This window comes from Delphinapterus leucas, chromosome 12 (genome assembly GCF_059928025.1).
Source record: "Delphinapterus leucas isolate spDelLeu-1000000601 "Yukka" chromosome 12, BTC_Dleu_Yukka2, whole genome shotgun sequence".
Classification (NCBI taxonomy): Eukaryota; Metazoa; Chordata; class Mammalia; order Artiodactyla; family Monodontidae; genus Delphinapterus; species Delphinapterus leucas.
The window spans coordinates 63,849,510-63,865,323 of NC_143140.1; the positions used below are offsets into that span (position 1 = coordinate 63,849,510).

Sequence of the window (15,814 nt, forward strand, 5' to 3'; positions counted from 1 at the left end):
TGGGTCATATGGTAGTTCTATTTGTAGTTTTTTAAGGAACCTCCATACTGTTCTCCATAGTGGCTGTACCAATTCACATTCCCACCAGCAGTGCAAGAGTGTTCCCTTTTCTCCACACCCTCTCCAGCATTTATTGTTTCTAGATTTTTTGTTGATGGCCATTCTGACTGCTGTGAGATGATATCTCATTGTAGTTTTGATTTGCATTTCTCTAATGATTAATGATGTTGAGCATTCTTTCATGTGTTTGTTGGCAGTCTGTATATCTTCTTTGGAGAAATGTCTATTTAGGTCTTCTGCCCATTTTTGGATTGGGTTATTTGTTTTTTGTTACTGAGCTGCATGAGTTGCTTCTATGTTTTGGAGATAATCCTTTGTCAGTTGCTTCATTTGCAACTATTTTCTCCCATTCTGTCTTTGGTCGTGTTTATGGTTTCCTTTGCTGTGTAAAAGCTTTTTGGTTTCATTAGGTCCCATTTGTTTATTTTTGTTTTTATTTCCATTTCTCTAGGAGGCGGGTAAAAAAGAATGTTGCTGTGATTAATGTCATAGAGTGTTCTGCCTATGTTTTCCTCTAAGAGTTTGATAATTTCTAGCCTTACATTTAGGTCTTTAATCCATTTTGAGCTTATTTTTGTGTGTGGTGCTAGGGAGTGGTCTAATCTCATACTCTTACATGTACCTGTCCAGTTTTCCCAGCACCACTTATTGAAGAGGCTCTCCTTTCTCCACTGTACATTCCTGCCTCCTTTATCAAAGATAAGGTGACCATATGTGCGTGGGTTTATCTCTGGGCTTTCTATCCTGTTCCATTGATCTATCTTTCTGTTTTTGTGCCAGGACCATACTGTCTTGATTACTGTAGCTTTGTAGTGTAGTCTAAAGTCAGGGAGCCTGATTCCTCCAGCTCCGTTTTTCGTTCTCAGGATTGCTTTGGCTATTCGGAGTCTTTTGTGTCTCCATACAAATTGTGAAATGTTTTCTTCTAGTTCTGTAAAAAATGCCAGTGGTAGTTTGATAGGGATTGCATTGAATCAGTAGATTGCTTTGGGTATTAGAGTCATTTTCACAATGTTGATTCTTCCAATCCAAGAACATGGTATATCTCTCCATCTATTTGTATCATCTTTAATTTCTTTCATCAGTGTCTTATAATTTTCTGCATACAGGTCTTTTGTCTCCTTAGGTAGGTTTATTCCTAGATATTTTATTCTTTTTGTTGCAGTGGTAAATGAGAGCGTTTTCTTGATTTCACTTTCAGATTTTTCATCATTAGTGTATAGGAATGCCAGAGATTTCTGTGAATTAATTATGTATCCTGCTACTTTACCAAGTTCATTGATTAGCTCTAGTAGTTTTCTGGTAGCATCTGCGAACAGTGACAGCTTTACTTCTTCTTTTCTGATTCAGATTCCTTTTATTTCCTTTTCTTCTCTGATTGCTGTGGCTAAAACTTCCAAAACTATGTTGAATAAGAGTGGTGAGAGTGGCCAACTTTGTCTTGTTCCTGATCTTAGTGGAAATGGTTTCAGTTTTTCACCATTGAGGATGATGTTGGCTGTGGGTTTGTCATATATGGCCTTTATTATGTTGAAGAAAGTTCCCTCTATGCCTACTTTCTACACGGTTTTTATCATAAATGGGTGTTGAATTTTGTCGAAAGCTTTCTCTGCATCTTTTCAGATGATCATATGGTTTTTCTCCTTCAATTTGTTAATATGGTTTATCACATTGATTGATTTGCTTATATTGAGGAATCCTTGCATTCCTGAAATAAACCCCACTTGATCATGGTGTATGATCCTTTTAATGTGCTGTTAGATTCTGTTTGCTAGTATTTTGTTGAGGATTTTTGCATCTATGTTCATCAGTGATATTGGCCTGTAGTTTTCTTTCTTTGTGACATCCTTGTCTGGTTTTGGTATCAGGGTGATGGTGGCCTCGGAGAATGAGTTTGGGAGTGTTCCTCCCTCTGCTATATTTTGGAAGAGTTTGAGAAGGATAGGTGTTAGCTCTTCTCTAAATGTTTGATAGAATTCGCCTGTGAAGCCTTCTGGTCTTGGGGTTTTGGTTGTTGGAAGATTTTTAATCACAGTTTCAATTTCAGTGCTTGTGATTGGTTTGTTCATATTTTCTATTTCTTCCTGATTCAGTCTTGGCAGGTTGTGCATTTCTAAGAATTTGTCCATTTCTTCCAGGTTGTCCATTTTATTGACATAGAGTTGCTTGTAGTAATTTCTCATGATCTTTTGTATTTCTGCACTGTCAGTTGTGACTTCTCCTTTTTCATTTCTAATTCTATTGATTTGAGTCTTCTCCCTTTTTTTCTTGATGAGTCTGGATAATGGTTTATCAATTTTATCTTCTCAAAGAACCAGCTTTTAGTTTTATTGATCTTTGCTATTGTTTCCTTCATTTCTTTTTCATTTATTTCTGATATGATCTTTATGATTTCTTTCCTTCTGCTAATTTTGGGGATTTTTTGTTCTTCTTTCTCTAATTGCTTTAGGTGCAAGGTTAGGTTGTTTATTTGAGATGTTTCCTGTTTCTTAAGGTAGGATTGTATTGCTATAAACTTCCCTCTTAGAGCTGCTTTTGCTGCATCCCATAGGTTTTTGGTCGTCTCCATTGTCATTTGTTTCTAGGTATTTTTTGATTTCTTCTTTGATTTCTTCAGTGATCACTTCGTTAATAAGTAGTGTATTGTTTAGCCTCCATGTGTTTGTATTTTTTACAGATATTTTCCTGTAATTGATATCTAGTGTCATAGCATTGTGGTCGGAAAAGTTACTTGATACAGTTTCAGTTTTCTTAAATTTACCAAGGCTTGATTTGTGACCCAAGATATGATGTATCCTGGAGAATGTTCTTTGAGCACTTGAAAAAAATGTGTATTCTGTTGTGTTTGGATGGAATGTCCTATAAATATCAATTAAGTCCGTCTTGTTTAATGTATCATTTAAAGCTTGTGTTTCCTTATTTATTTTCATTTTGGATGAGCTGTCCATTGGTGAAAGTGGGGTGTTAAAGTCCCCTACTATGAATGTGTTACTGTCGATTTCCCCTTTTATGGCTGTTAGTATTTACCTTATGTATAGAAGTGCTCCTATGTTGGGTGCATAAATATTTACAATTGTTATATCTTCTTCTTGGATCGATCCCTTGATCATTATGTAGTGTCCTTCTTTGTCTCTTCTAGTCGTCTTTATTTTAAAGTCTATTTTGTCTGACATGAGAATTGCTACTCCAGCTTTCTTTTGATTTCCATTTGCATGGAATATCTTTTTCCATTCCCTCACTTTCAGTCTGTTATGTGTCCCTAGGTCTGAAGTGGGTCTCTTGTAGACAGCATATATATGGGTCTTGTTTTTGTATCCATTCAGCCAGTCTGTGTCTTTTGGTGTGAGCATTTAATCCATTTACATTTAAGGTAATTGTTGATATGTATGTTCCTATTCCCATTTTCTTAACTGTTTTGGGTTTGTTATTGTAGGTCTTTTCCTTCTCTTGTGTTTCTTGCCTAGAGAAGTTCCTTTAGCATTTGTTGTAAAACTGGTTTGGTGGTGCTGAACTCTCTCCGCTTTTGCTTGTCTGTAAAGGTTTTAATTTCTCCATCAAATCTGAATGAGATCCTTGCTGGGTAGAGTAATCTTGGTTGTAGGTTTTCCTCCTTCATCACTTTAAATATGTCCTGCCAGTCCCTTCTGGCTTGCAGAGTTTCTGCTGAAAGATCAGCTGTTAACCTTATGGGGATTCCCTTGTGTGTTATTTGTTGCTTTTCCCTTGCTGCTTTTAATATGTTTTCTTTGTATTTAATTTTTGAGAGTTTGATTAATATGTGTCTTGGCGTGTTTCTCCTTGGATTTATCCTTTATGGGACTCTCTGTGCTTCCTGCACTTGATTAACTATTTCCTTTCCCATATTAGGGAAGTTTTCAACTATAATCTCTTCAAATATTTTCTCAGTCCCTTTCTTTTTCTCTTCTTCTTCTGGGACCCCTATAATTCGAATGTTGGTGCATTTAATGTTGTCCCAGAGGTCTCTGAGGCTGTCCTCAGTTCTTTTCATTCTTTTTTCTTTATTCTCCTCTGCAGTATTTATTTCCACTATTTTATCTCCCAGGTCACTTATCCATTCTTCTGCCTCAGTTATTCTGCTATTGATCCCTTCTAGAGTATTTTTAATTCCATTTATTGTGTTGTTCATCGTTGCTTGTTTCCTCTTTATTTCTTCTAGGTCCTTGTTAAATGTTTCTTGCATTTTCTCTATTCTATTTGCAAGAGTTTGGATCATCTTTACTGTCCTTATTCTGAATTCTTTTTCAGGTAGACTGCCTATTTCCTCTTCATTTGTTAGGTCTGGTGGGTTTTTATCTTGCTCCTTCATCTGCTGTGTGTTTTTCTGTCTTCTCATTTTGCTTATCTTAACTGTGTTTGAGGTCTCCTTTTTGCAGGCTGCAGGTTCTTAGTTCCCGTTGTTTTTGGTGTCTTCCCCCAGTGGATAAGGTTGGTTCAGTGGGCTGTGTAGGCTTCCTCATGGAGGGGAATAGTGCCTGTGTTCTGGTGGATGAGGCTGGATCTTGTCTTTCTGGTGGGCAGGTCCATGTCTTGTGTTTTTTTGGGGTGTCTGTGATTATGATTATTAATTATGAAATTAATAAAATCATAAAATTGTAAAATTATTATGATTTTAGGCAGCCTCTCTGCTAATGGGTGGGGTTGTGTTCCTGTCTTGCTAGTTGTTTGGCATAGGATGTCCAGCACTGTAGCTTGCTGGTCGTTGAGTGAAGCAGTTTTTGATGAGATACTTAGGTTAGGCTAAATTCTGGGTTTTTTTTTTTAATAATTCTTGGCTTTTCAAGTCACTGAAAATCCCTTTTATGGTGACCTTACATTTTTGTTTTCTCTTAAAGTTCTTCAAATACATTATTTATAGATTTATAAACACTATGATTGTAACTCTTTTTCTCATCTTTAAAATTAGGATATTAATAGTACTTATCTCATAGAATTGCTGTAAACATTAGATGAGATAATGAAGGCAAGACACAACATATTGTCTTCAATGTAGTGAATATTGTATAGATAAAAGCTACTGTCCCATTATTACTTATAATACTTTCAAAGCTTCCATTTGTTTTTTGAAGAGCTATACCATACTTGAACCATATCAAACTTATTTTTAATATATATTTATATACATAATTTTATTTAATGTTTATATATGTATATATATATCACAACTACTTGGTACATGATTAAATTTATCAGCCTCATCCTAAACCGACAGAAAGTCTTTCCCTCTATTCAAAGAACTAACAGGCAAAAAAAAAAAAGCCTTTTTAATGGGTCTGAAACCACATTTTTATTTTAGAAGATATTTATCTATAAATAATATGAAATAACTGAATCCATTTTAATAAGCCTTAAATAAATGCTAATCTAAAACTTTCTTCTTGAAGAAGAAAGAGGAAAGAGAAATATACAATCCATACCCAAGGAATTATCAATGGCCTTAATGTACAAGAATTAAATTAAAACACACACATTAACACACAAATTTTATCTTTTGTTAGAAATGTATATTTACTCATTTTATCCCTTTTTGATTAGAGCCAGACAATTTATGTATCTTTACCTAAAATTGGTTAATAGGTTTGGCCTTTTTAAAAACATGCAATGCACTCATTTCAGCTTTGGCTTCTTTGGTTTGGATACAGTGTGTGAATTTTTTGTGACGGTAAGCCAGTAGTTATTATGCATGAGGGACTCTGGTAGAAATGCAGTGTTTTGTACTAATTGCTAACGGAAAGATCTGTAATATCAGCTGCATGATTTGCCCCTTACATGTGCCCAGCTATAACAACCTGAATGGAGTATTGCATTTGCTAGTATTAGACACAAATTTATCCTGACACTTTTATAAGCAAAGCCTCAAAAACATTTAGTCATGTAAAATATAATCATAGTCTTGAAATATTTGCTTTTGCTCCCATGCATTTCAGGCAGAATCTCATTTTATAACCTTATCTCTATTGCTGAATAGGAGAATGGTTTGGAGAGGTTCCTTGGGGGTCTTGATTATAAGATAGGTGTTAATTTACACTGAGCAGTTACTGCACCCTTATCAAAGAACAATTGTTTACATAATGTGAATATTCCTTGTCTCTATACACTCTTCAGATCTTCCCTATCATAGTGAGTTAAACGTGGTTTTAATTTGCATCCCATTTCCAGTGTTTGTTGCCAGACATTTCAGACTTTTGAGGACAAATAAAAGTAGCTTGTGGTGTAAGTTAAATATTTTGTGTCAGGATAAAATAGCAAACCATTATGTAAAGGGCACACTTCCCCATGTGTTTATCTTATAACTGCATGAACTAGACTTGTACAGAAGCTTTGAAAAAATCCCATGGCTGTCGCATTCATAAGTCTTTCTGACCCATTTGGACAGATGTTAGTGTATTACTTGGAGCATACTATAAAACTTACCTTTCATCTATGGAAATGTGCTTGTACTTTGTTCCCCCAAAAGCAGATACAGAGACCATAAGACATGGGATAATAATAGACCTTTGGACACAGAGACATAAAATGGAATTATGAGTCCTTGAAAGAGCAATTAAGTACATTTTCATTTCAACAACTGAAGATGAGGAACCAAAACAGATGGGCAGGAGGTAGAATAAATGACAGAAAAATCCGTATCCATCATGCCTCTTGGCATCAATTTAGCTCACCAATTTACTCTGTAGTGTATTACAGTAAATCAGATCTAGTTCTGCATTCCAGTCCCTGATTTCTGCTTGTCTGAAGTGAAAACTGAGAATACTGAGAAAACATTTCCCTGAAAATTTCTGGAACCATCAGTAAGGAGCCTCTAGCCATACCATTATCAATGAACTGACTCAATTCCTCTTAGAAATGGGTAGGTTATGAATTATAGATAAATTAGAGAAAGAGCTAGCAAAGTATTTCTGAAACGTACACTACCCTAAAAAGCATAGTGAGATGTCATATTATCAAGCATCTTTCAAGATCTTGAAAGTGAAAAAAGAGCACAGTGCTTTGAATGGAACTTTTAAAGTAGTGATGAACTTGGATTCAGTGGGAAAGGAACCTTCACATTCTTCTTAACTTTTAATAAAGTTAAGAACTGTTGTTAATACTTTTTAACCTATGAATTGCAACTTGAAGTCTCTAAGCTGAATTCACATTCTAAATCACACATGCGAAACTTGACAAAGTTTATCAGTTATCTATTGCTACTACTCCAAAATTTAATAGTTGTTGAGTATATACAGCAACTATATATATCCTCACTATTCTGTAGGTTGGCAATTTGAACAGGGTCCCCTTGGATACTTCTTTTGTTATCATGCGGTGGGGTGGGTTCCTAGATGGCCTTATTCACATGGAAGGACCTCGGCTAGAATGGTTGGATCTACCTTTCTGTTGCTCATGTTGCCTCTCTTCCTCAAGAAGGCTAGCCTGGGATTTTTCACAAGGCAGCAGGATTCCAGAAGTGTGGAAGCAGAAACTGCGAAACTCCTTGAAGCTAAGGCTCAGTGTCCCTCTGAAGCATTCTGATGGTCAGAGTTTGTCATAAAGCCAACCTCGATTCAAAGGGGGATGTGCGGGGGAATAGACTCCACCTCTTAACGGGAGGAGCGGCAAAGAAATGGTAAACACTTTTAACCCTTCATCCTCCCCAGAAATGAGCATCATCTTTATCTGGCCAGTAACCCAACTGTGTCATTTCTTTTATTAACGTTTTGTATATCTTTTCTTCCCCTCCATTCCTCCATTCCAATACCTTTCCTGTGTCAATATTACCTCATGCAGGTATCATAGCAATCATCTCCTTGACATGAGTCAGTTTCTGCCTCTCCAATCACAAGACAATTTTCCCTCTCTGGCCATTTTTATACTATGTTTTATAGTTTTATAACTATAAAAACTATAGTTTTTATACTATTCTGTTCCTCATTTCATATCATGTATAGTGTCCTCACGTTCAGACATTTCCTATTTGGCCAATATTTTTATCTCTATTTCTCTGTCTCTTTCTCTCCCTCTCTCTCTTCTTCTCTCAATCCTCTCCTTGTAACTCCCTGATCTTCTCCAAAATATTTTTTGCTCTCCTTTCACAAAGATAGTAGTAAGCAAATATTTATTGATTATTTACTATGTGCAAGACACTTTCTTAGGCACTGTGACCAAAGTTGATTAAGGTCCCTCTCTGAGGAGAGAGAACCAATATATAAGCACATAAAATGAAAAGATAGCCTATATGTGCATGAGTGTTAAGATAAAAAGACAAAGGGAATACAGTGGTGGTTGGTGGGGACAGTAATTTCAGAGTCATCAGGGCCTTCTCCTCCGAGGAAGTAACACTTGAGCACTTGACCTAAATCTCCAGGAGTCACATGGGTGAAGATGAAGAAAGAAGTGTTCTCGGCAGAGGAGACAGCAAGTAAAATGACCTCTTCCAAATCCTTGCTCCCTTTAGGATAGAGCATCCCTAAAGTTTGTTTTCTGGCCCAGTGGTTCTAAACTCTGGCTATATGATAGGATCATCTGGAATCTCTTAAATATACTGTTGCCTGGGCCTCACCACAGACCCATCAAATCAGATTCTCTGGAGGTGTGTAGGGGAAACACCTAGATACCTGTATTTTGTAAATCACCATGATTTGTATGCAGCCAAGATGGAGAACCAGTGACTTACAGTAGTGCTTTTCAAACATGAACATGCATAGGTCACATGGGAATCTTTCTGAAACAGATTCTGTTTCACTAGATCTAGGATAGAGCCCAAGATTATGTATTTCTAACAAGCTCCCAGGTCATGCCATTGCTGTTGATCTAGTAGTTATTCAAAGTGTGGTGCTCAGACCAGAGTCTTAGTGTTCACCTGGGAGTTTGTTGGAAAAGCACATGATCAGTCAGAGAATCAGAAACCAGGTGATTCGATCACCTCTTGAATCAGAACTGCTAGGGGTATGGCCCAGCCTCCTGTGATTTAAGAAAGCCCTCAGATGATTCTGAAACCCACTCAAGTGTGAGAATCAGACAGGGTCTTGGTGTTTAGACATAGTCAATTTGGTACCTAATTGTGTTCCAGGCTGTGTTTTCTACAATTACTTCATGTCAAGAGGTCTGTTGAAGCTTCTCAAGCACTTGCATTGAACTGAGGGTTTGAAGCCACAGCATTCTTTTCCTTTTACTTAGTTTCCATGCAGAGCAAATTCTCTTTCGTTCTGGCTAGAAGAGGAAGAGATCCAGCTCTAGTTTCAGATTCCACCTCCAGCTCCCAAAGCCTCTTTGTTCACTCAGCTTGCAAGGCATCAGGAGCTTACAGCGCCCCTGCAGGTGACACTCAACACTTACAGGTGTCACCTGCAAGGAGCTGATTTATTAAAAGCCCTGCTGGGGCAGTTTAATCCCTGTGAAGGGATATTGTAACTCACCTCTAACTGCTGTCCCATCACAGAATCACTCTCTGTACTACTTCTCTTCGTTTACAAGCTTCAGTTAATGGTTTTCTCTCCATTAGGCAGCTCAGGGGAGTCCTGTTTAGAGAACTAATTGAATTCTTGCCAGTTTGGGGCATGATCCAAAGCTGCTCCAAGTCTCAGTATTTTTCATGTTATATATTTTCCTCTCTTCTAACATGTGTATAGTTTTTATACCTCTATCTGCAGAACGTAAGCTAGAAATTGTAACTATGCACGAACGCATATCATAAATATGGTAGCACGTGCTTCTTGGCATGGAGAGCTACATCTCATTACTCTGATGCAAAGAGTGGAAAAAAAATTTTGAACTAAAAATCCAAACTGAATAGGTATATTTTATAAAGGCTCCAAAAGAATCAATATCTTTTAACTTTAGAAATTTTACTATTTATGAGATTCAAGTGATAATGGTGAAGAAACCATTGTTTCTCTCCACCACCCTACTACCGTCCAACCCCCTTCCACCACCACTAAATTTGAATAGTCCCCCTTTCTAATCATTGAAAAAATATAGGTAGAACACTAGCACTCTTGGCTACTTCAAGAATAAAGTTTTCCTGGCTTTTGGCAATTATTTATCCACAAAACAGGATTAGGTTAATCATCAAAGTAGGAATTTGTGGGACTGCATCTAATCATGAGTGATAATGTGCTGAATAGTTAAAGAGGAAGAGTTGGCAAATGCATAAGTAAGTGAACAAGTAAGTAATAAATAAATACATTTCATCATGACAAAAAAATTGTAAAAAGAAGAGTTCTTTTGACTTTTAAAAATATTCTTCTCAATAGATGTCAAGCTAAAGAGTCATACAGTTTTTGAATATGTAATACCTGAAGCACGTAGAGACCTAATTGCTATAGACACTCCACATTGCAATCTAATGGGGCAATGTATACATTTTTAGATTCCAAAGCATATTTTATTGCCAATTACAGATTTCCTCTAGATTGTTCATGTGCGACTCTCTGGGGCATTTATAATGTTATAGTCCATGTTTTACCTCTCCTTTAGTACTTAGGCAGTACACTCGTTTACCCTCAAAATCCATTTGCTCGTCCTCTTTGGTTCCTCAGTTTATATCATCATCCCTATTTCAGGTTCTGGGCAACAGGAATGTCTGCTCTTTTGTCGTTCTTTTCATCTTTTATCAACCATCATCCATTTGAAAGCATTAATTATCTGAGATGAGAAACATCATCTTTCACAGGATAATACTTAGGCCATAAAACATTTCATAGCTGAAATCTTTGCACATCTGCCTGGGATGCTTAGCAGAAGTAAATATTCTTTGCTGTTTCCCTTTCACAGTTTGTGGAGATGAATGCACCGGCCTTCTTCTCGGTGACTTGGCTCGCCTGGAACAGATGGCCACGAGCATCAACCTCACTGGCCCACTGCCCGCTCCTTATAAAATTCTGTATGGTCTTGAAAATATGACTCAGGAACTCAAGGTAGGTTGGAGCAGTAACAGCAAGAGCCAGGGAAAAAATGACAGAAGCTTCCAAAGGGGTAATTGCCGTAATTGGTAAATGCTTTTCCCTTTGTCCCAAATCAAGGCAGGCAGCCATTAGGGAAATTCAAAGACTTTTTAAACCAGTGTTTTTCAAACTTGAGAACTATAATTTACTGATTGCTCTTATGGAAAAAGAGGCTCATGTACCCCCAGTGTTTGGCCTAAATCAATTTTATTATGTTCCTTAAATATGTGCAAACATAAAATCAGATATGAACTCCTTATACTTAATAGCTCTATAAAATCAAAACAAATTAATCTTTACAAAAGCCTAAAAAACAATAAAATTCAAATTAAAAACATTAATATAAAATAACAGATGATTTTTGCTGAAAGCAAATTGCTACTTGCAACAAGAATATCACACTGACTACTTCCACATAGGTTCTTTCATCAGCATGTGACATGTGGTAACTCGGTTCTCCTACCTTTCCACAATTTGAACTAGAGAACCCTTTGTGAGGGGTCCTGAAATGACATTTGGCATCACTTGACAAGTGATTTATGTGCTCAGTCTGCCATATGATCAAACAGGCATGCAAATGTAGGTGCTAAGATCAAGTGCATCTCTCAGGTGCCCAGCCTGGGTTCCAGAAATGCTTACATTAACATTTAAGTTTACTGTCAAAATGAAAACACAAGGTGAAAATTTTGTACTAGAGAATGAGGAGATTTTTGAAAGTACTTCAACAAGAACTAATTTTGTTGTAAGAGAAACACTGTTCTAAGACATCATTAAAGCTTTCAGTAGTTAATGGGATAAAGAGGAAATGTTAAGGAAATTGGAGTTGTTTCACCTGAATAAAAAAAAGATGAAAAGTGACTCCTTATACACTATCAGTCAATTACTGGATATTTATTAAGAAACTCTGGAAAGCCCCAATATTGCACTTGGTTCCCCAGGGGTTTCATGACCCCTATAATGCAGTCACTACCCTTAGGAAGCTTAGAGTCTATGTGGTTTAAAAATAGTTAAACAATTAGCAAAAATACATAATTACCACGTGCTTTATAGACATTTGACATACAATAGAGTTCAAAGACTGGAGCAATAGATAAGATCCAGAGTAACCAGGGAATACATCATTAATGAAAGTGTAATTTGTGTTAGAACTTGAAGGGTAGAAACAATTTCAATAGGCAGAGAATTATTGGTGAAGACTGGAGGAAGAAACCTAAGATTTATTCACTAGGCACTGGTGGACATTCTTCTAGGGAATATTTTCTTTAATTTAGACCACAGCCTTCAAAGTAAGTAGTATTATCCTTATTTACCGGAAGAAGAAACCAATCATAATGATAACAAGAATAACATTTATTGATGAGTATCTCTGTGCTAGACAATTGACTAAAGTCTTATGTGAATTATCATACATAGATTTTACAGAAACTCCAAGAAGTAGGAAAGGAGTACTGTATTAGCTATGTTTGTCTCAGATAGCCGGGTAGGGACACTGAGGCACAGAGACAAGGTCACATGGCTACTGGGTACAGAGCTGGGACGTGGAAGGAGGTAGTTTAACTTTAGGGCCTGTGAGAATGAAACTACCTTCACACGGCTCAGAGAGAGAAGGGCTCAGCCCACCAGTAGCAAGGTCTCCTTGACCCCCAGCCCATCCTTACATACTCTTGCCACTGAATCTAGGAGAGCCACATGCGCAGAGGCAGAGGTGTGGATGAGCGAGGCCTGTCCAGCAGACATTAGAAGTCAGGCCTGCTAGTGAAAGATAAGGCTGGAGACTTCAGTGGGGCTGGGTGATACGAAGGACAATCATGAAAGCCAGGCAGAGAAATCCGAGTTTACTTTGTAGGCCCAGCATTCAGGAGTGCAAAGAGTTCTAATAAAGAAAATGCTGACCAGTTATCATGTATGGAAGGAATACAAAGAAAGAAAATTAAACTAGAGAAGCAAATACTTCAGTAGGACGTCAAATAATTTTAAAGTAATAACTTAAGCAGTGGATGAAGTACTGAAGGGCCCTCTGAAAGAGGTTCCAATCTGTGGACATCAACCAAGCCTGGGGTTCAGTCACCTGTTTCCTTATGGCTGGGTATTAGTCAGAATGACTTTGATGTTCCTTAAATTCCAGTCTTTCTTGATTCTGTTTGTGTTCTTCTTCCATAACTTGTTTAATATCTGGATATTTGGAACCCCACTTTGATATTCTAAATCCTTAAGCAAGTCATGTGCCCTCTTTGTTCAGTTCCTTTAACTGTGTCAGTGCTTCCTGGGTTCCAGCCAGAGATGACCAGAAACACACATGTGATAGAACAAAGTTGGGTTTACTAACTTGTTGCAACAAGGGGCACTACACAGTGTGGGGAATTGGGGCTGTCTCAGTAACAGGGCATTAGGAATCACTTAGAGTATTGGGGGTTTGTGCTAGGGAATTTGAGGGCAGATTCAAGGAAGCAGGAGTTTGTGTTGGACTGGGTACTATTAGGAAGTGGGAATAATTCCATAATTAAGTATTCTAATGAATCTTATCTAGAAGGAAGGAAGAAAAAGGGAGGTTAAAGCTACAGTTAGTAAGGAGGCAGTGGTCACTCATATTAGCCAGAAAATGGGATTTGAGGTACTTTTGTGGTCTGCACAGAGACCATGATTTCGTCTGCATTTAGATAAGATTATGGAGTGGTGTCATCTTTTGTTTCATTCATCACTCTCACAGAGTGATACTGTCTACTGTTAGTGTTTGGTGAGATTGATTATGTTTAATAGGAGAGGAAAATGGCGCATCTGTGAGTGCCAGGGCAGCTCCTACAACGTTGATGCCATGCAGTTAGTTAGTGTCTGGCCAGGTCCTTCTGTCAGGGCTCCTGTCCTCAAAGAAAGAGGTAATAAACCTGTAAACTGTATCTCTGTTGATTAGAATGGGAGCCTTAAAGACTCAGACAAGGTTCATCTTGACTCTACCCCTTACTGGCTGTGCAATCTTGTATAAATTTTTAAGTCTCTTTAAGCCACAGTTTTCTATATACAAAATGAAATAGCATTTATCTCATAGAACTGTTGTAAGAGCTCAATGAAAAACAAAACAAAACAAAAAGACCTGGAACATAGTAATGTCTCAATAAATTGCAGCAGTTTGTATTATTTGCCAGATTACTCTGCATGGTGCTTTGTAAGTGCCCAACTGAAATAGTTTCCTTCTCTCTTCTCTGAAGGTGAGAAGGCTAAGTTCTTTGTATATAAAGAAAAAATGTGTTCTGTTAAATGTTCAACCCATGATCGCTGCAAGACCATTTACTCTAAAACATATGGAATGAAATCTTTTTCAGCATTTGCTCTCACCTCAGCGGGCCCCAGAGAGGCTCATTCAGTTGGCAGAAGGCAATCTGAACACGCTGGTGACAGAAATGAATGAACTTCTGACCAGGGTAAGTTGGAAAAATCATGCTTCTTCTTAAAGCAGATAGATTATGTATAATTAAGGAAAATTACTTCAAATTTCTGAAATGCAAATCTTGTTCTTCCTAAATCCCAATTTGGTGCATGAAATAGATGTATTTTTGACTTGCTACTTCTGCCACAGATAAAATCTGAGAACCCAGTAGCACAAGAAAAGATTGGGATACATACTTGGGAAGTGTCAAGGACAATGGCTAAAAATATCAGAATGACAGTATATTTTGAGTACTCTATCCAGTAGCTTCCATGGTAAAGTTTTTATTGATTCTGGATTCCCAAAGTCCTGGCTCTGATATGTAAGGAAAAAGAAAAACAAATGAAAATACTTGTAGTCTCTTTGATCTCATCATAGGATTTTTGTGTTTGTAAAGAAATACAGCCTAAATCATTATCCCCCCACAAAAGAGGAAATGTCCTTTATCATGAAAACCCAAAGCATTCAAGACACTTTTTAGAGTCATAATGTAAAGTCCATGTTGCGTTTATCAGACTTTTTAAGATATTGGGAGTTTTTAATTTTCAAAACTGCAAGAGGGTTAAGGTTCTTTTCCCTGATACAGAATGAAGAAAACAGCATAAAGTCTGCCATCTTGTGGCCAGAAAAATGCATGAACTGGAAAACTGGCCTGGAATTTAGGGATCCGGTTTGATTATCAAAGAACTTTAAATGACAAAAAATATTGGAGCTAGAAGGTTCTTACAGATTATCTAGTCCATTTTTTAAAGAAGAAATCCCTCAGGCCATGATAGTGAAATGAATTAGCAATGGCCGCGTACTTCACCAAATTCAAGGACCTAAGTAGGACCCAGATTCCAGATTCCCACTGATCCAGTACCATTTCCACCTAAGCTGCTGCTGGCTTAGGAGAATTTCCACAGGGAAATCAAATGGGATTCTGAGCACGTGATGCTAAACAATGGCCCTGATGTTACAAATAGCGTACTAAACACATTTTCAGAATCTCCTACCAGCAATGTGGAATGTACAAATACAGAACAGAGTTTCTTGCCAAATGTAGTTAGATATTAATCAGATTAATGAATACAAATTATCTCATATCAATTCAGTAATTAACAATTTTGTATTGGTTATGTGAATACACTAAATAAGAATTTTTAAACAGATCATGCCAAAGTAATCTCAATTCAACAGCACATATGAATGTTCACCACATACAAAGCCCAAGCGCTAAGTGTTGGCAGATGAAAGATAAAAATGAGGCTCAGTCTGTCTTCAAGGAAGTTGCAATCTCGAGTGTGTGTGTGTGTGTGTGTGTGTGTGTGTGTGTGTGTGGGTATATAAGTATTTAGGTATGTGGAGGGTAATATGGGACAAGTGCAAGTAAATATGTAACACAGCATGAAAT

The 15,814-nt window shown here is 37.2% G+C and overlaps 1 protein-coding gene across 1 annotated transcript in view; it reads left to right on the top strand.

The window, feature by feature from the left end:
* The window catches only part of LAMA2 (laminin subunit alpha 2), a 610,905-nt gene that overhangs the window by 462,989 nt on the left and 132,102 nt on the right, over positions 1-15,814 (top strand). Inside the window, exons 34-35 of the mRNA XM_089921992.1 lie at positions 10,831-10,973; positions 14,318-14,416. Coding sequence (XP_089778118.1) covers positions 10,831-10,973; positions 14,318-14,416 — 242 coding nt within the window. The remainder of the gene's footprint in view (positions 1-10,830; positions 10,974-14,317; positions 14,417-15,814) is intronic.